This window comes from Catharus ustulatus, chromosome 5, assembly GCF_009819885.2.
Source record: "Catharus ustulatus isolate bCatUst1 chromosome 5, bCatUst1.pri.v2, whole genome shotgun sequence".
In the NCBI taxonomy this organism is placed as follows: domain Eukaryota; kingdom Metazoa; phylum Chordata; class Aves; order Passeriformes; family Turdidae; genus Catharus; species Catharus ustulatus.
Genome location: NC_046225.1, coordinates 23,729,151 through 23,750,060, shown reverse-complemented (window position 1 = coordinate 23,750,060; position 20,910 = coordinate 23,729,151). Strand labels below are relative to the sequence as shown.

Here is a 20,910-nt window from a genome sequence, read left to right as displayed (position 1 = left end):
CCCCCAGGTAATGACTCATTTCTATCAGCTCCATTACAACTTTAGTTTATTTAGGAGGGGAGGAGTAAGAGCTTTTAGTCTTAAAAGAAGAAGAAAAATAAGTAGGAAGAATGGGCAAACCATTTCCTGGAGTTGATACCTGTGTGCATCCTTTCTTATCAGGGAATATAAGAAGAGAAGTGTCCTGAGATTCAGAAAAGTGTGAAAATACTTATCCAGCTAAATACGATTTCCCTTTGGGATTGGAGTTGCAGCCCAAGATTTACAAAAGAAAGAAAAGGGGAGAAAAAGAGCCCCCATCTGCTTTCAGAAAACATGACTGGCTTTCAGTGTTTAACAGCAATCATTCTTCAGTCTGAAAACAAACAAATCTGTCAGAGCAAGCAGTACAATATGTCCTTTTATACTTGTTTTTCCCCCTTCCCAAAGTTGTTAATTATTTCAGCATAAAAGGATGGCAGCTATGGATAAAACCGGTCTCTCCCTCCCTAATTGATCTGCTGCTGTGTTATGGAGGTGGCCTCCTGGGGAAGATGAGGCTAAGTGTTGCCTTCTAATCCTGTCCAGTCACTTCTGCATCATTTGTTAAACATTTCCAACTGCATTGAGAATCATCACATTTGCTTTCAGCTCAGTATGTGCAGAGCCCCCAGTGAACATTTGGAAAAGATAATTCCAAGACACCAGAGTGGTGATTACTTGCAAACCCCATCCTGAGTCCGCACCATGTGTTAACTCCTCTTGCCTCTTTAGGCACACCCCAGGTGCCTGGGATATTCTCCTTCTGGGATTGTGATCGTTGTCATAAGTGTAATTGATTTTTCTGAGACTTTACAGAACTCAGAACTGAGAAGTCACAACTTCTTATTGCTTCTGATTGTTTATTCATAGCACTCCACTGGGCTGTGTCATGCAGGCATTTATTGATAAATACTGGTTTAAATTGGAAACCCTGGTTAGAACTCTCTTTCATGCAGAGCAGTGAGAAACTCTTGTTTACAGTGACAATACCCAGAAATGATAGGCAATGCTTAGCACCTGTTTAAGTGGGAACTGTGTCATCAGTAGGAATAGCAGGGTTTTAGTGTCTTTTTGGACTGATTTTGTAAGGTAATTTGTTTGAAATAATAGCACTTAATTCTGGTGGGCATGGGGACAGTCTCTCACCAAATACAAGCTGTGTGTCAGATGCAGACATCTTTATGAGAACGTTGCTTTTAGACTTTGACTAGACATCTTCAGATTTATTTATTTCATTAAGATCTGTCTTTGTGGCTGTTGTGTTTCTACGCAGGCAGTTGCTAGGCAGATGGCCATTAGTGCACCAGTGGAGCAACTTTAGACCAAGCAACTTGCAACTTGGAGAAAAGACCTATCAGCTCCTTGCAGACTGAAACACTAAATCTTGGTTGTGTAATAGGTTGTAATAGGCCTGGTTGCTTTCTTTCTGTTGTTGATTTTTTTTTTTTTTTGTAAAATAGCCAGGAGGAGAAGTAAGTTCTTGGAATAGAAAGACTTTGCTTGAATGCTTGTCTCATAGTTTGGATTGAATTTAACACATTGGAGTTCACTTGTATATCTGATGCTTTTCTAGTTTGGGGTCAGAAGGGATGAGTGATAATTTTATGCTGTGATTTGTCTAAATGTATATAGCATCTTCATATTGGACAAGAGGTTTTAAAAATCACTGGCAGTTGAAGCAGGAATTGTGTTTGAAGCAGTGTATGAAGTCTGACTTTCAAATAGTCATCTTGCCTTCCTTCAGCAAATTGGACTAATCATGTATACTGGATGGCATTTTTGAGGTGATTTACTGGCCTGGAATCTTAGCAGCCATTTTTGCTGCCATTGCTCACTGGAAAGAAGCCGGGATCTATTCAACAGCAACTGGTGATGTCTACTGGCTTTATTGTGCTGCCATTTGATGGCACTGGTGTAATTAAGTGTGCAGTGTTGCCATGCTGCTTTCACAATATGTATCTCAAGATAGGGTTTAGTGTTCAAACCCTAAATGGCAAAACTAGGGAATATTGTATATTTTGTACCATAAATTGTTGCAGACCTTTGCATGTGAGTGTATTTATTCACAGAGAAGCAGCAGAGGCCCAGAAGACCTTTTTTGTGGATTTGTGTAAGCACTCAGTATAAAGAAATTAATTTGCTCTACCAAGGCTTCCCTCCTACCCCCTGCACAAAATACACCAAATGCCTTTATATGGAATGTAGCTGCTGCTTCCTGTAAATGTTTATAAGATGTTATTAAAAACATATGTCCTCTCTTCCCACAGACCTTGTTTAGAAAGCTTGCTGCAAACATGTTGTTTTAGCTTTGCTTGGAAGAAGCAGCATCTGTTGTACTGAAAATGGTAGTTTTGTACAAATGCTTTTGTTGCTCTCTTCTATAAAGCGGGCTAGAATTGGGATCTGCATTCACTTTGGCTCACTCCCTCAATAGAGAGCTAGCCCAGTTCTTGGTGCCACCCTCTAGGGATTTTCCTTATGGACACTAAACTGCAACTCTTAATGTGATCCGCTGTCTCTTTTTAACCCTTGGCACTTAACTTTGTGCCCAAAAAAATGAGACCTGTGGTTGTATGCAGGCAGTGTAGAGAAATTCTCACTTAGAGCCCCGTGGGGACATGCTGGTAAAGTACCTGCAGGAGCCTGACCTGCTCTGCCACTTTGAGCAGGGTCTGCTGTCAGAGATGAAACTGCTTTGGGCTATGTACATGCTTGCTGCTCCTAAACCTGCCCCTTTTAACATCAGTGTGAGTACATAGCTCTAAGGGAGGATAAGTAGTCAAGGTCAGAAAAGAGTATCTTAACAGTGTTTGCTGCAGAAAAGACACCTAAGTTGTTTGCTTTTTAAAAAATCATAATAATTTGAAGCTATCTTTTGTAGATATTCGTGTAGTAAATGATTGTACTGCTTATTGTGGGTTTTGTTTTTTTGATTTTTTTTAACCTTTCTTTGCTTACTTTTCTGTTTTCTGAGTGTGACTTTTCTCCTTTTCCCCCTGATATCCCAAAGAGGCTGTTTAGATTACAGTGGAAGACAAACTGTCTTTCGTGTTTTTCTATGGTGACTTTTAGTGAACTGAAGAGGTGGCTATTGAGTGAGTGATGCAAGAGCTGCTGTTTTCTTTGTTTTGTATTACGTGTTGACTCCACAGCAACAGCATTGATACTTTTTTGGTGTTTGTTTTGTTGCATTGTTGCACTTTTCTTCTTCTTCCCATCAACTTGCATTATAATACAGATGTTCTGGAGTCTTTTTTTTTTTTAATCCAGCTTTCAAATTTCATTTGATGTTCAGTTAGCTGTCCTTTATAGTAAAGAAAAATGAAGTGAAGCATAGGGATGAAGGAGAATAACTTGTGAGGAACCCAGGAAATAAAAGTAACCAATGCCCCCCCTTCTTAAGTCCTCAAAACCAGAATATACAGCATCCATATAATGCTGTGGTGGGATTGTTATTTTTTACTCTTTGTTACATTTTACTTAGACAGGATATTTTCCAGTGGAGAGAGTGTGAAATTCAGGGAGATGATTCTATCCATGAAGATAAAATCTCTAACAAAAGGAGATAATGAAAGTCTGTCTCAAAGTCTATCCTAGTATTTGAGTCCTTCAAATAAGTATAAATAAAACCTATAAATAAAGGACAACAGATGGAGAAAAGTACCAAGTGCCAGTTAATAGACTGTAAAGCACTTTTGATGAACAGTTTTTATGGGAGCAGGAGGCAAATAACCAAGTAGGGGGAGTGGAGAAGCAGAGTTAGGAGAGACATTTGCTGGAACAGAAACCAGAAAAAAGGAGTAGCAGTGTAAGAAAGTATGCTTGAATTTAAGTGGTGTCTGGAGACGGAGGTCTGGAATTTGTCCACTGCTGGGAGCCAAGGAAATTGCTGCAGCAACCTGGTTTGCTTTACAGACTTGAGGACATACTGTCTCTTCAACAAGTGTTAGATACTGTGAATTCAAACCTCACAAGAGGAGGAGATGACAATGGCTCAAGTTGGAGGAGGGATGTTCTCTTGCTTGGAGAGAACAGGATGATACATTGGAGTCCTGAAAGTGATTTGAATTGGAGCTGCACTTTTATTAGTGCCCAAATGAAGCATTCTGCCTCCAACCAAGATCCCACCCTTTTCTAAATAATTCCTTCTCGGTTGGTCTTGCCCACCCACCCTAGTGAAAAGTTTCTTGTGCTCTTAAGCATGTATTTTAGCCAGAAGACCTGCCTCTAGCACAGCCTTATGCACCCTTGCTTTTCTCTGGGATTCTGCCAGTGAAATTCCCTGATGTCCTACAGACAGATGGCCAGCAGCCAAGTTCAAAATGTGTTTTACTCTGAGCCCATAAACACGTAGCCCTGCTAAGTGTGTGCAAAGCAAAAATTTACATGGGGTTCTTCAAGGTTTTATGTCTTATTCTTTGGGTAGTGGTAATGCAGTGGAATTTGGGAGTGGCATCTATGACATGCCTATTAACTCTCAGAATGTCTTCTCACATAGGTCTGACCTCCCAGTTCAGTCTCATGGTGGTCTACTGAGAGTTGAATAGTCTCTAGCACAAGACCTTTTCTCTTCTCTTACTGTTTTCTTCAGAAATGCTTTAATGTCTTTGTTCAGGTTCACAATAAAATTTTAAAAGACATTTAGGCACTTAAAGATGGAAAGCACATGGCTGGGTATCAACTCCATGGACTAAGCAATCAGAACTCTGATTTTATAGGCCTGAATAGAAAAGAGAAAATCTTAGCAGAAATCACAGCCAGTCAGATGCCTCAAGTGAGGCATATCTATGGGAGAAGATAATGAAGTAACCAGGCAATATTGAGAGAGAGCAAGAAGGAATGAGGAGGGGAGACATGAGCGAGTGACTTGCATAACACTAGAGGAGAGTAACACCACGGAAGGTAACCTGAGCAGAGTGAGGTTGTGAAATAGTTGGTAGACTACAGTAGTAAAAAGACAGCTCCCATTTCCACCATGAGTGACTGTGGAAAGGAAATAGAAGATTATACCAGTTGCAAAGTATTTGACTTCTGGGATGGACAAAATCTTTTATTGCATCAATATAATTAGAAAAGTGTTGAAAACTTTTCCATGTAAACATATTGCCAGGGAGTTAATTTATTTAGGTGTTGATAGGACCAACCATTGCAGGTGACAGAAGTGGTGGTAGTCTCAAAGGACAGCCTGTTAAAATGTGATATGCACAGCTATAACATTGACTGGGAAGGTGGCTGGAGACAAATAACACGTCCCTCTGTGATCCACGTGACAAAAAGCTTTCTTTATTGTTCTGCACCCTCCTTAAATAGGGGGTTTGAATTTCCCAGGCATACGTATGTGATTGGTTACTGTCCCAGTCACTCATTTCCTTGGCCAATGATACATCTGCACTTAGGGATTAATGGATTAGCTGGGATTCTCTGTATTTGTTCAAATCTATCCTATCATCACTCAGTCAGGTCCCTGCCCACCTCCAGGCTGGTTGAGGTTTAGGTTACAGCTTTTAGACCAGCTGCAGTGTGGCACACTGCAGGTAAAGGGTGTAAGATGAAGAACTTCATCGTTGATATGGCAGTGTAGTCTTCAAGAAAAATTACTGTGATTTTGGATCTCTCTGTACACACCATGGCAGTGTTCATCTCTGCCTCTCATGAGGGTATCCCACAAATGGAATGCATTCCTCTTTGTGTCCTATCACATCTTTGTCTATCAGGATTGTAGAGGTAGAATTGTTTATCACTTTGAATATGCAGATACCCCAAGGTTATCAGTAAAATTAGTCTTTAGAGCTCCTGGCATATCTCTGTCATGTCTTGAAGGGGATGAATTTGGAGCTGATGTGAGCAAAAGAGTGCCTTTTAGTATAATGTTGACAAGTTAAGCCTGTATATTGTTTAGAGGTGCTGATTTAAAGATCCATGTGTTGAAATTATTTTTATAGCTGTTCTTTCATTATCAAAAAATGTTCATAGCCCCTGCAGTTGCTGGAGGAAAGAATTGCCTCAGTGAATAATCTAAGTATTGTAAGAGCTACCTACTGACATAAATACAGAATTTTCTTCTCCTGTCACAAATATGGTCCTTTTATTCATTGTACCTTTGGGTCTTAATTAATGAAGGGCAAGAGATGACTGGTTTACCTGCTTAGTGTGGTTGTGAAATGATAAGGTAGCAACTATGAGCAGCTAATGTAATAAAGTGAAAAGTATTCAGTGAAATAAAATTGCTGAAGATTCTTTAGGAAAATTTTAAAAATTAATGTTTTTTTGTTTGTTTGTTTATTGTTTTGGGGTTTTTTTCCCCTCTTTTTAACCTGCAGATATCGATGATGTCAAGAAGCACAAACCAGGTTATCTTGAGGCTACAATTGACTGGTTCCAATTATATAAAGTCCCTGATGGTAAACCCGAAAATCACTTTGCTTTTAATGGAGAGTTTAAAAACAAGGTGAAGATAATGCAAAATTAAAAATGCATCATTCTTTCATGTGGACTCTCTAATACATCCTAGAATTTTTGGAACTGTAAAGGATGAGGCTTAACAAAAAGAATTTTGATGGGAGGGACTTTTGTGTACCATTTATTAGGCTAAAATAAAATAGTGTGTGCTGCCTTCCATTTTGTTCAGGAAAAATGCATAGGTCATTAAAGAAAGTCTGAAAAAAAATTATGATATTTACACATGTATTTTCAAAGCATTTTCATTCTCTATGTCAGAGTAATGAACAGAATGTCTTTTCAGGTGTTTCTTTTAGCCCTGTTGGTAAATTTTTCTGGCTTTTTTAAGGCAGTTTAAGACAATGGATTACAGATTTTTTTTCATATTTGGTATTTGCTCAAGGCATACTTTTTCTGGTAAATTTCTGTAAAAACATTTCAAGTGTTTGGCTTCAAGGCTGAAAAATTATTTTCCTTTTTTTTTTTAAGAAAAAAATGAATGGCTCTTTAAACCACTTACAGTAAAGAAGGCTGGTGTTTGAAATGAATAGACCTTGTTGAAGGAAATATCTGAATTTTTCCAGAGAAATTGGATGTAATTTGAGTAAAATTGCTTTGTAACTTGTGTATTGCATGCTTTGTGTAGATTATTCTTGGCAAAGAATCACAGGTTTCTCATGAATTATGTCACGTCCAAGTTCAGCCTTGCAGGGTGCTATCAAAGTTACATAATACCTTCCAACCAGCACAGGCAACTTTACATATTTTCTGGTTAAATAAATGTCCTGACTCCCCTCTGCACTAAAACTGCCTTTTAAATCAATCAGCTGTGGAGTTGCAAGGCTTGATAACCTGATCTCTCCCCTGTTCTCCCGGGAACTGCCATTAGAGGTTTTCCTGCACTGTAGGGGGACAGCAGAGCGGTGTATCCCTGTCAGGGCATTGGAGTTCAGCCTGGAGGCACTAAATGCCCTAAGATAGCTGGTTTGGAGAACTTGAATAATTCTCAAGCATTTCTAGAGACCCGGGATGTGGCGAGGCAGCTATGGCTGTGCTCCAGCAGCTCTGGTGAAGTTCACAATGTTCCAGTGGCACTTTTTCAAGTCACTCCTTGTTAACAAATTTGAGTGTTCATTTGGCAGCTTTTTGCAAGTCTGTCTGTCATCATCTGGACACTGAGGGATTATTTTACTTTAATAAGCTTTTTCATCCCAGCCCACTTCCAATATTATTTTTGTTTCAAATAAGCAGAAACTGTTAAGCAGCTGACATGCTATGTTTTTGCAAATGCTTAAGTATATGATTGGGCATTAATGAAGTAAATGCAAATTATACCTCTAGGGGGGAAACCTGGACTCTGACCTGCATCTGTCAGGGTGGAGTCATAGCTCACACTCTTGATCCCATTTAAAGCCTGGTACAATTTTCTACAGCAGAAGGGGTCTCCTTAGCATCTAGTGCTGATTTCATTTCTTTCATATAGCATTCGTGTTTTGTGGCTGCAGACTGAGGGGAAGTCCTGAATGGGTTGTCAGTATATTTGACAAATAGTGAAGTTTGTTTCTTTACATAAAAGGGTGTTATATTCTCCAGAAATTGAATAAGCCTCAAAGGAGCCCTTAACATAACATGTGAAAAAGTATGTTTTAATAAACTATTTCTGTGGCTCTTTTCGGTTTAATAACATTTTAATTTACAAAACTTTGCTTGTTGTAAACTAGGATTTTGCTGTTGACATTATTAAATCTACCCATGAACACTGGAAAGCATTGCTTCATAAAAAAGCTGATGGAGGTACTATAAAGTGGTATGTATCCAGTCACATCTTTTGCTCTTTGTATTGTGCTATACTGGTGCTGTTCAACACGTTGCAGCTGTCTATTAACTACTTAGATTTTTAAAAATTTGAGATAATAGGAATATTCATGGGTTTGATAATTAATTCATAGTAAAGCATAATTGACTAATTGCACCTTGGTACTTACTTGGTACTCACTTACTGGTAAGTGGTTCCAGAAATACATTGATTACATAGATGTGACATTCATTACTTCAGCTTTTGGGAAATGGCCCCAGAGTGTTTGTTCAGAATTGTTTTGGGAAAACCTTGGTCCACTTTGTCACTGTTCATTCTGTTACTTTGGGGAATTGAAATTCATGCAGTTTATTCTATAGTACCTTTAACATTCATCAAACTCATTTTTGGTGTGAAAGGATATAGATTCATAGGGAAACATTTCTGCCAAGGATGTGGTTTCAGAGTTTGTCTGGAAATACTACAGATATCTGCTGCTTTATGCAGGAGCAGAATTTTGGCCTGATTTTCCTTCTTGTTAGATACTGCAGGTGCGTTACTGAAGTAAGCTGCTGTTACTTTCATAATCTGCCTCTGAATCCAGCCATCCTGCAAAGCACAAGAGATGAGGTGTACTCACATTGTCTCTGCTTGCCATCTAGGTGTTCCTCAGCTCCCTCAGGAAGTGCCAATTTAATTCTACTGACTTCTTGGGGGTATTTAGCTTCTTGACTCTGGTCCTCTGCACTGTACCCAAGCTAGTAGCCAGAAGCACTGAGTATGACCACTGCTTGCATAATACAGAATACACAGCCTAGACAACTCCTTAAACTCAGAGAAACAAAGAACACCCTTCCACACACCTGTTCCTTCCAGCATTACTTTGTGGCTTTCGCTTCCTCATTTCTTGCAGATCCACATTTCTGAGCTCTATGTGTGATGGTGTTTTTTTCCATAAGTACTTCATTGTGTGTAGCTCTTTTCCACTGATGGATAAAGCATGTTTTTAATTTTTTTTTCAGCACAAATGTTCTGGTGAGTGGCAGCCCATTTTGCTGCAGTGAGGAGGATGCCAAATCGATTGTGCAGTCAGTAAGGATATTTACTTTTTTTCACCCCTATTTTATTTTAATGATTAATTAGAAAAGACTGTTTGGAGCTCCAAAACTGAAATAAAGCAGCTAAATTGAAATGCTCCTTCCTTAAGCAAAAATTTAAGTAAAAGGAGGAGCAGAAATGTTTTGGGGGAAATGTACACATTGTGATATAAACCTTTCATTGCAGTGGTCCAATTGTGCTTTCTGGAAGGTTCATTACTGTTCTGGTAGAGTTTTTTGGTTTTGATTTTTCTCCTGCAGTGCTGTTTCTTCTGATCCTGAATAGCAAGATGGACTGCTATTTGTATCTAGCCTGCTGTCTTCTCTGTCTCTCCTGTTGCCATGAGTTACCACCCAGTGTTACAACTCCTTGACTAGCTGACTGTAGTCCCTAATCACTGAACAGATCCTTTGTTTGTCTACTTGCATAATTAAATGCAATGCTTTCAGAGAGGGGATGCTTATTTGCATGTTTCTTAAAGAATACCTGTCATATTCTGAAAATTAACATAAAATTAAAACAAGTTTCCTGTTCAGGCAAGAAAAATGTCCTGCAGGTTTGATGCTTTCATGTGCAAATGTTAGTGGAGGACAATTTTTTCCATTTTATAATACACTAGTTTGGATGCCAGAAATTAAGCAAGGTTACCAGAAGTTACATGGAGAAATGTGCCCCCAAGTACTACTTTTTCTTTTCTAACGTAGGCTGTGATTTAGCATTTGCTCATGACCACATGAGGTATTTTGCATGTGTGCATGGCTGCCAGGGCACCAGTGTTGCACCTCAACAGTCACAGTAATTATGCAAGTTTAGGTGTCAAAGGACTCAAAATCCACTGTCTGTGCAGTTAACATTCCAACAGCATTTCTAGTAGGAATGTGGATGTTTTGGATGCTGTTTTGTCACAAGCAAATAGGACTCTCAATTGCAAAGAAATGTTGGTTTAAGTCATAATGATGTGTCAAACTAAACTTTTTCCTATTCAGATACCTTGCTTTCAGCACTTCTTTAAAAGTATCTATATGTTGCATTTATGAATGTTGATTAATGGGACTGTACATTTTAAATGAAAGAAAAACTCATTTTGGAATTCAAATGTTTTTAGACATGTCAGTCATAGTATTTGCCAAGTAAAGCAAGTATTTGCTTCCTCTATACTTTCAAATTTACAATAACTTAATGAGTCTTTAATTGCGACTAGAACTTCATGTCTGAATGAATTTGTATGGTGACAAATGTGCAAAGGAGTATTTCCTTTTGCATTCTCTGCTCCTTGTACTTTGAGGCACGCAGGGTAAATAATTATTACATTAGCAGTATGTCTTATTCTGTCTCTCAGAAACAAATATTTTTTTCCCTGGTGGTTTTCAGAGAGGGGAGGAAGTAAAATAGATACCTATCAAACTTCAATGCCTTTTTTATTTGAATGCTCCCCTTCTTATCAAATAGTATCACTTCCTGCCTTTTTTTGTGTCTCACATTATTTTAAGTGATAGTGGTTTTGTGAAGTTGTTTCTACATACTCTTTCCATCATTCTGTTTCAGTTCAGTCTAAGTATTCAGACTTAGACTAAGTATTTTAATTACATCTCTGTAGGGTGCTGCCTTTTGGTGCTTTCCAGACTGGGAAAATATGCAGTACTCTATTATAAATACTGTTCATGCTGCATGCATTTATCTGCAATAACTAAAAAAAGTTAAATGGTCTTGAAATAGGAATCATGAACAGTTGAACTCTAAAGACAAGCAGGGAGGTTGACTTGCACATTTTAGGCGTGTATCTTTTTGTCTTGTACATTACACTGCATGCTTTGGTTGTCAGACATTCATCTCTTTCACACTGAAGTGAAAGTACATGAGTGTTGGCTGCAGAATCTTAATGGCTGTGGTGATTTCAGATTAAAGCTGTCTTGGTTTGCAGAGGGTTTTGTTTGGTTTTTTGTTGTTTTTTAAAATTTAAACTAAGAGCAGATACATTTCCTTCTAATTTGTATACATCTATTAGGTCCTGGATAAAAACAAAATAATAAAAGCTGAAGCAGAGACTTTGCAAAATTTCTGAGTTATTTCTGCAGTGAGAGCTGCTTCCCTACAATTCTTTTTCCACATCAGATTTCAGTTGCAGCATTTTTGAGCGAGTGATTATCGCCTTAAATCACATATATTGAGTTCTCAAAAAAAACCCAGAACAAAACAAAAAAAAACCCAAAGAAGACACCAAAAGCCAAAAGGCAACACTCGTTATTGCTATAGAACAGTTTTCATGGTGAGCAAGAGAACTGTAACAGAACCAAATGGAAAACATTCAAATCCTTACCAAATGCTTACCAAGTATGCTCTAATCAGAGTTTCCTGTAGATTTTGACTGGGTGGCTCCCAAGGTAGTCCAGTTGTTTTCAGAATTATTTTGACCTTTTTTTACTTCACAGACGAGGAACTAGAATGGCTTGTCTGGGTTGGGGAATTTCCACTCCACTGAGTGAGTTTCTAGGTGTTTGGCATGTATACTGTCATCTGTATTGGGAGCAAGCTAAGAATGATTCCACAGCAGGTGAATTGCCGTGACCAGTCAATTGCAGAGAGATAGAAGATAATCTGTGCATGTAAGAGCACATACTGAACATTTGAACCAGCCAAAATTACACCAGACCCCTGCAACTACAAATCTAGATGAATTTTAACACCACATAGTGAAAATTTGTAGTGTTCTCTAGCCTCTGAAAGTTGTTTCATCTGTCTCAGCTCTAATGTAAGTATATGTTGTACATTAAACCCAGGAGGAATGGAGCTTTGTAGATGAATGTGTTAGTGCTAAGAAACACTGTTTATTTCAGGCTTTTAAGTGTTGCCATCTGTAAAACTGACCAGAACTGCCAAGCTTTTGTGTAATATTAATCCTAAGAATTGCTTGCTCTGTGAAGAATCTACTGAGGACTTTGCAAGTTGGAAAATCTCCAAGACAATCTATATATAGTTAGTGGAGCAGTGTTTCTCAGGCTTACCACATAATTCTTTCCTTATAGTACTTGGAAAGTGAACTTTGCTAGATGATGTCTCTTTTGATAAAATGCAAAACAGTGTTTTACAGGGAAACATATTTGACTTTTCCTAATAATTCAAAAAAATTTCCAAGCAAATTTGAATCTACAGTAGTTTCACGAATACAAGCTGCACGGAGTATAAGCCGCACTTCCGGTGCCTCGACAATGTTGCTGTCTTTGTCAATAGATAAGCCGCACCCCGAATATTAGCCGCGCTTTCGTTCGTAGCGAGAATCCGTGCGCAGCTTTCACAAATTTGCCAATTAGTAACAGGATCGCGGCATAGCGGGGTTTACTGGCTCGGGGCGGGGCCAGGAAGGCTCGGCCCGCTCATGGTTGCCGATGGGGCCGGCTGGGTGGTGCTGCAGCCGCCGCTGGGCTCACTGGCCCCCCTCTCCCGTCAGCACCGCCTCGCTGCTGCGTTTACTCGCCCTGCCGGCGGGCCGGCCGCCAGCCCCGCTGGCAGGCACGCCGGCCGCCCCGCTGCTGCGTTTAATCGCCCTGCCGGCGGGCCGGCCGCCGCCGCCGCTGCCAGGCACGCCGGCCGCCCCGCGCCATGTTAGCTCACCCGGTCGGCAGGGCTGCCGCCGCTGCCAGGCTCTGCCGATGGGGCGGCCGCCGCCAGGCTCGCCGGCCGCCCCCTGCCGTCTGCACCGCCGCCGCGTTTGCTCGCCCTGGCCGGCACTGCAGGCCCCCGCACCGCCGGGCTCCCCCACGCTGCTGGCCCCGATTCTGCTGGGCTTCCCCCGCTCCCCGGCAGCCCCACCCGCCGGGCTTCCTGCTTCTGCCATGCTCCCCTGCACTGCTAGCCCCAGTTCTCCCGGGCTTCCCCACCCTGCTGGCCCGGGCTCTGCCGCCCCCCCTGCCCCGCCCTGCTGACCCAGGCTCTGCCGCCCGCCCCCCACACTGCTGGCCCCGCCTCTGCCAGGCTTTCCCACCTCAGCCGGGGCCGGCTGGGCTCCAGCTTGGCTTGGGGCTGCCGCGGGCTCTCGCTTCCGTGTTGGCAGCTTTTAGAATATTGTTCATGTATTAGCCGCCCTCGAATATTAGCCGCACTTCCGGGTTTCCACCAAACTTTTGGTCAAATTGTTGCGGCTTGTATTCGTGAAATTACTGTATATATTTATTGATGTGTTTTGAATAATTCAGATCTAAGCCGGAAAGTTTGTTGTCTGCCTTTCTCCTTACACACTTTCTGTGAGGACATTTCCATTTGGGATTTAGTACAGGTGGAATTTTCTGTACTGTGGCCAGTTGTGAAACAGAAGGTTGGTGGGATTGTTAATCTGAGGTTTGTTTTAATTAATTAACTTACTTATTTGGTTTTTAAGTGGTGTTCCAGATGAAAGTGTTGTGTACTGAAGAGATTCCTGGTTCAGTGGGATGAGATGGTGGGAAAATACTGAGCCCTTATCTCAAGCTTTTTGAGCAGTTATCCCAGAAGTGGCAGGCACCTGCTTATAAGTGGTGACCTCTGGTTCTCCCTGCCTTATGAGATAAAGCTTGGGCTTTGCTGGAAAGAGAGGGGATATTCTGGTGATATGACCTGGGTTATATTTGTCATACTGCTACGTCCTTTCAGACCAGTCATGTAACGCCCCCTGTGCAGGTAATTATCCTGGGTAAAGTGGGAAGAAGAACCCTGCTTCCTTCCCTCCTCATAGGCTTGGTTCTGCTCCTCAGTGCCTGCTCAGATGCAGGAAGGCTTTGACAGTGAAATATGTACAGTAACTAGAAAGGCATTTTTACTCTTTAGATGTAACCAACAAATCCTGTTATTCTCAAATATGATACAATCATCAAAAATCCCCTTGGCATTAGATAAGGTGTTACTCTGTCACTCATTGTTCATTTGCTTGTTTTGTCATTTATGTGCAACACAGAAATTTGTACAGTGGGGGAGAGAAATCTGTAAGGTAGAATGTTATCCTGTGGGGGCAACAGAAAATTCTGGTTTTTTTAATATCTCTTGACTTGAGTATTGAAAGATCTTTGAATTTGGGTGCTCTCTCTGAAACCTTAAGTAAATAATGAGATGTTGGTTTGAGGTTTTTTCCCTATCTTTTTTTTTCCTCTATTTTAGGCACCAGCATTTATGAATGGAGATTCTGTTTCCCCAGAAGGTACCGTTTTTCTCAGATGTCATATGACTTCTCTTAATTGCTGGCTTTAAAAATTGACATGAAAACTTTTGTTGCAAAAAGGCAGTTTTGTGTATATGAAAATTATAATAGTTTTATCCTGTCATATGGTATTGCTTGTCTCCTGTTAAATAGAACATGAACAGAAATTCATGGATGCTTTGTGGGAGAAGATTGCTTTTGAGTGAAAGTGTTGTCCACATAAAAAGATAAGAAGACAAAATTTTTCTCTTACTGATCGTGCAAGGCAAATGCATGACATTTATCCTTTTTAAAGGAGATAGGTTGCTTTGCCTTAATTTTTGTAGCTAACTAATCAAATAAACAGCTCCTTTTCCTAAAATTGACATAATCATACCTACTTTTCAAGTGTAAGTTCTAAGAGCAAAATTTTAGCCTTTCACTATTATGACTGTTTTTCATGTTAACAGAACATGTGCTTTTCTTTCAGAAATAAGAATGCATCCTGCATTTTCAGTTTTAACTATTTAAAAAAAATTTTCTACTGGCAGGAACTATAGAGAAGACATACGTGCTTTTTGAGATGGAGGGAGTTACAGAAATACGAAGTTAAACTTAGTCATGAGCCAAGTGCCAAATTGTTGGAGAAGCAACATCTCTGCAGCCTATGTCATGGGAAAGCAAGTTGAATTCCATTTGCCTTTATATGGCATGCCAATAAATTTATTTACCAAAGCATTAGACCTCTGACAGGCAACTGAACATAAATGCCTGATGTCTGATACTTTCCAGGGATGGTCACAACAGTGTTGTAACTTGTTGCAGGATTGGTACAGTAGAACTGTTAGAATGAACAGATATTATTTTGAGGCCATGCTTTCCACAGTATGGGGAATAGAGCTAACACAGCAGTATTGTTATGGGAGGGTAGGTAGCTGAAAAGGCAGAATGTTTTTCAAGTGCTTATGTGTGACTTTTTATAGCACTAATGTCACTCTTGTGTTTTTTTGTTTGTTTGTTTTAGTTGATTCCTGGTACTTTTTTCCCAAGTGATCATCAAGATCTTCTGAAGGTGCATCATCAGATCTTAAAAATCATCCTTTGAAGATGGGCAAAAGCACGGATTGTTGGACTCCTGTTGAAACAACTTTTCAACTTGTAGAAACCTTCTCTAATGTAAATAAACTCTGCTGTTATAAAATGAATGTTTCCTTTCTATGTCTGTGTAGGGTGGAGCAGAGGGAAAAGGAGGGGCTTGATTGCTTGTTTGTTTCTGAATCTCAGAACTGCGCTTTTCCACTCATGAAGTGTGCCAAATGAGATGAGAGATAAGTTGTCTTCAACCGTGTTCTCCAGATTTTGGAATAATTGAGCCATTGGGTACATTGGGTGTTAAATTCTGTCTCAGAGCTTTTCTGGCCACCCTGACTGTAATCTGTTTGAAGTCACAGTACAGTAATTTCATGATTATAAGCCGCACCTGATTATAAGCCGCACTTTGGGTTCGGACCAAAATTTTAGTCAAAATGGTGCAGCTTATAATCGTGAAACTACTGTAATCTTTATGTAAGAGGCTTAGGAGTTTGCTATGTTCTTTGATAGGTGACTTTTTCCTGAGTTGCATTCACTTTTGTGCCCAGTTGTCACTGCAGACTTCATAGAGTTAGGAACTGAGCATGCTTGCTTTAAAAAAAACCAACATTCGTCCAAGATTAATTCAACTAGGAAGGACTAATGCCATAACAATTGAAGTAAGGATGCACGTGTGTTCTCTGTTCTACATCCTGTTTTGGTAACTTGTGTGTTTCATCACACAGGAAGGATTTTCCTTATGGAAAGCTTCAATTTTTAGAACTGTGTATGCTTTTGGTAATTATTTCTTCAATGAGACAAGATTAATAAAATGTGCAGAACTGAGCTTTGTGCTTTTGTGGTACAAATACCTGCCATTTTTTCCCACTGTAGGATTATGTCTGGCCTATCTGTACCACAGTGTTCATTAAAGACAAAAAAGGCAGCTATTAAATAGAGAGGAAATAATAATACAGACCGTCAGCTTTATCCAGCTTGTTACTGAGACCAAAGGTTAGCATTGTCTGCTTTGTCCGATGATGGAGACAGAAGGTTTGTGCTGCTGACATATGGTGGAAATGGAAGACAAGGAACTGCAAAAATTAGGCTGTGGCTTCCCAGAGAGGATTAACTTTTTCTTACAAAGAGTAAGTTTTTAGTAAGCAAATTTTCACCTTTGAGAATGCCTCTGATTTTAGGATACAATTTCCCTTCTTTAGACTCCTCTAGTGTGTTGTTTAGTGTACAAGCACCAGTCACTTTGGAGATCTCAGTCTGGCCCTCAATAGTTAGGAGGCGATGAAATTCTCCCTTCTGCATAGAGTTTTGCATTGTTTTATACACAGGGTTTAGGTGCGATAGGAGAATTGCAACATAAACCTCAGATATTAGGGGCTACTTTTACTTTTTTTGTAGTCAAGAGACATGTTGCATCCAACATACACTTACAGCACTGATTTCCCATGCTTTATTTTGTACTTTAGAATTCTAAGTACATGCAGGATTATACCCCCAGGTTTTCTTAAATGGAGTAAATGTTTCTCAAGTGCCTTGTGTTCACATGCAGCCTCTCAAGATGAGATTCCTCTGGTCAGAGGTGAGCTCTTGTAACTCACACAACAGCTGTTGTATTTGCCCATATGGTAGTACACCTAGGAGGCTTGCTGTGAAGTGAAGTGCTTAAGGACAGCTGAATAATGAAAGACACTGTCTAAAATCAAATTATTTTCCCTCTACATAGGCACTGCTGTCCTTTTTCTTATCTTTTTTTTGGACATAGAGTGAAAAGTTGTACCCATTAGAAAACCAAATATTGATTACAAATTTACCCACGCTGAACTTGTCAAGGGTAGGCCATAGTTACTTGATATAATTTTTGCAGTATTTAATTTCTAAGTATATTTATGCAATGTGGTTATGAATCTCAGAACCAAAATTAAATTTCTAAATCAGATAAGGCTTTGTCCAGGGAAATAACAACTAGTACTTGGGAAAACTGAAGTGATCAGAGGTGCCTAATACTACCATAAATTTGAAAATTTTTAAGTATTTCTTTCATATTGAATATATAAACAGGTGACTGTCAAAGTGAAAGTAGTTTGAAGGAAAGGAAAGTGTTCATGTTCATTCTCTTAGGACTTTTCCCAGGCAGGACACGGAGATGTGCTGTTAGACATAACCTTGCTGTGAGAATGCACTGAATGCTACTGATCTGGGTTTCAGCAATCAAGTGTAATGAATAAGCTGTAGAGAGCTGGGACAGAGAAAGTAGAATATATTTTTCAGATCCTAGAAAAAAAGTCTGAAATAAGCATTTTTTTTATTTTCACTTTTTTTTTTTTCCCCCACAGGCTAGGTCTTCTGTTTGTATTTATTTGCGTATATTGTTCTATTTAAAATTGGTTTCATTTTAGCAGGAAGGTACAGTAAATTCACGAATACAAGCTGCACTGAGTATAAGCCGCATCTCTGGGTGTTGGCAAATATTTCATTTTTTGTCCATAAATAAGCCGCACCCGAGTATAAGCCGCTCTGTCGTTCGCAACGAGGACCCGTGTGCAACAAAGTTGCCAAATAGTAACAGAACAGTGGCAGGGCAGGGTTTACTGGCTGGGCTCGGGCTGTGCAGGCTCGGCCCGCTAGGGGCTGCTGACGGGGCCAGGTAGCCCAGCCCGGTGCTGCCGCTCGGCGGGGCCACTGGGCTCGGTCACCATGGCCCGGCGCTGCCCTGTGGTGGCAGGCAGGGACGGAGCCCCCCACCGCCTCCCCGAGCCGCGGCAGTGGCGGCCCGGGTCCCCCCCCTCCTCCCTGAACTGCGGCAATGGCGGCCTGGGGCCCCCCCCATCTCTTCCCTGGGCTGCGGCAGAGGAGGGAAGGAAAGAGCTCTCCCGCCTCTCTCCCCGCCCCTCGTGCTGCCTGCAGGCAGCCGGGCTCCACCCGCGGTGCAACAGAGTAGCATTTTGTAACAATCGCAAAATGCCGACTTTGCAGCTGCTCGGCTCGGCACTCTGGCTGGCACTTCTGAGGTTGTAAATGTCAGAAAATTATTCACATATTAGTCGCTCCTGAGTATTAGCCACATTTCCGGTTTAGGAGCAAAATCTTAGTCAAATTGGTGCGGCTTGTATTCTTGAAATTACTGTAAGTGTAGCATTGTCCACTTTTCAACAGTTTTATGAAAGGAACTTTTTTATATCTAATACTAATATTTCCTGGAAATGAGGATATGAAGAGAATTTTTTTTTCTCCAGGAAATAAATCCATCTTAGCTGTATTTTTTTTTCTGTGTTGAATATATAATACTTGGATGTACATACTTCTTTCAAGATGCATTTTCATCTTGATTTCCCTTTAGCAGAGAAAGGAGAAGTTACTTTTTTTCTCCCTTTGCTGTTATGACAGTGAGGGTTCTTTTTACTTATGTAAGTCATTAGCTGGTGCTCAAAATAGTACATTTCACTGCCATGGAGCTCACACATCAATGACCCCAGTCAAAAGTGGGGTTAGAGTTTTACTTATGTGGAAATAATGTTCATTATTCTTTAAAGTGGGATAATAAAAGGATGGTGAAAATAGGATGGTATTGTCCGTGTCAGGATGTTATTTTCATGCTGTTGGTAATAATGGATATACTGTGAAAACCTCTGGAAGAATAGGAAGTCATTCTGAGGTATGTTTGGGAGAACTGTTCATAGATATTATGCAAGGAAATGTTACACTTTGCCCTAACTTCTCTGTGTTTAACACTTGTGAGCTGCAGCATAAAACAGTATTAAACTCTAATTGAAGTATTTCATGCTTCCCTTTGCTTTTACTGGGACTGAATCTTTTTAAGGGCTTGTAGTTCAGTTTTTCCTGTGAAAAGGCAGACCAGTGTAACATCGGTAGGGTGCAAAGTGTTTGTTTTTTCTGTCCTTGCTGTAAAGTGTAACGTGATTTCCTATCAGGTTTGACAACCTGGGTTCTACTTCCTATGGATAGGAGTTCTGGTATTTAGAGAACAAATTAGGAAAAAAGCTCACTGGAAGAGAACAGAAAGAATCTAAGGGGTTCAGGCAAATAAAAATAATGAATAGAACTCTTAAATAGGAGTGATTGAAATGCTTTAAAACATACCTAAAAAATAAGGGCCATACACAACAGTGCTGACTTCATGCAACTGGAGAGGTCAATAGGATGCACTTGCCAAGGAAGAACGTTTACTTACCACATAAAAGTTGTAATTTCATCCCTTAAGTGCTCAGAAATAGTGCTTTAATCTTTGGCCACCTGAGTGGGAGAAGATAATGGTAAGCAGAGGATAATGGTAACTGTATATACTGTTGAGCTGACTTCCTGGGAGTCTCTTGGGTTATGCAGATATGACCTGGGTGCTCAGCAGTGTTGACTGACTGATGCACCCACACAGAGTCTGATTTCTCACAGCTCACTGTTACTGCTGCACTCTCTTCCTGAAGCTACAGATGGGGTCTAGAGAGTAGACCAAAAAAAGCCAAGCTCACTGCAGTAGATTATCGCTTTGCAATTATTTGTCAGCTTTGGCTAATTAATTCTTTACTGCTTGTACCAGAAATTTTAAAATGTTCTCGTGCTATAGGCAGAATTCAAGTAGTGCTGCATGGGGTTTTTTTAATTTTCATTCTAGATCTGCTAAGTTACAACTGAGTTGGTCTTGTCAGTGATTCATTATGCTAAGTCAGTATGTAAGATTGTTGTTGATGATTTGCTCTACTTGCAAGAGTCAAAAAAGGGTTTCTCTTAATGAGGAATATGCAGAAGCCAAAAATAATTTCACTATTGCATGCATGAAGAGTATTTCTTATGTGCCAGAGCTATTTTTTATGTGCTGCCCTTCAGCTTTTTCCCTTAGAACATCATCATAAAGTCACCAAGTTTAATACTAACTCTCCTGTTCATTATCTTTGGAAGAAAAATACTTGCATTACTCAGATGTTACAGGCACATATGCAAAATTGTGTGTTTTGTTGCGCACCTAGTGGTTCTGTGTATGTAGTAATTCTTGCCTGGAAACTAAGGGAGTTTTTTTCAGACCTGGGAATCTGGTTTCCTGTTCAGTGTCCAGTTCTAACAGATCACTGGGTGGTCCTGTAGGCTTCTCTTTTGGGACGAAGAGAGTAAGTGTAGTCACTGAAATGGTTGCACTTTGTAGCTATTATTAGCCTTGTGCTCATTTACTGGTGTGTGTATGAGGATAGGGATATTGAACTGTTTTGCAGCTGCTTGGTCTGCTATGTAGTGTGCCTGCTGCTGTTATACCTAGTACAAGTTTGGGGATTCTCTTAAGCAGTTTGTATTTCACATTTTTAATTTGCTGAAGAGTAAA

General features: G+C 40.2%; 1 protein-coding gene across 1 annotated transcript in view; it reads left to right on the top strand.

Moving 5' to 3' along the window:
* Positions 1-15,700, top strand: part of PPA2 (inorganic pyrophosphatase 2) — a 37,484-nt gene extending 21,784 nt beyond the window's left edge. The window contains exons 8-12 of the mRNA XM_033059444.1: positions 6,342-6,469; positions 8,181-8,266; positions 9,277-9,346; positions 14,477-14,516; positions 15,520-15,700. Of these exons, the coding sequence (XP_032915335.1) occupies positions 6,342-6,469; positions 8,181-8,266; positions 9,277-9,346; positions 14,477-14,516; positions 15,520-15,548 (353 nt within the window). The 3' untranslated portion in view covers positions 15,549-15,700. The remainder of the gene's footprint in view (positions 1-6,341; positions 6,470-8,180; positions 8,267-9,276; positions 9,347-14,476; positions 14,517-15,519) is intronic.
* Positions 15,701-20,910: the final 5,210 nt, after the last annotated feature.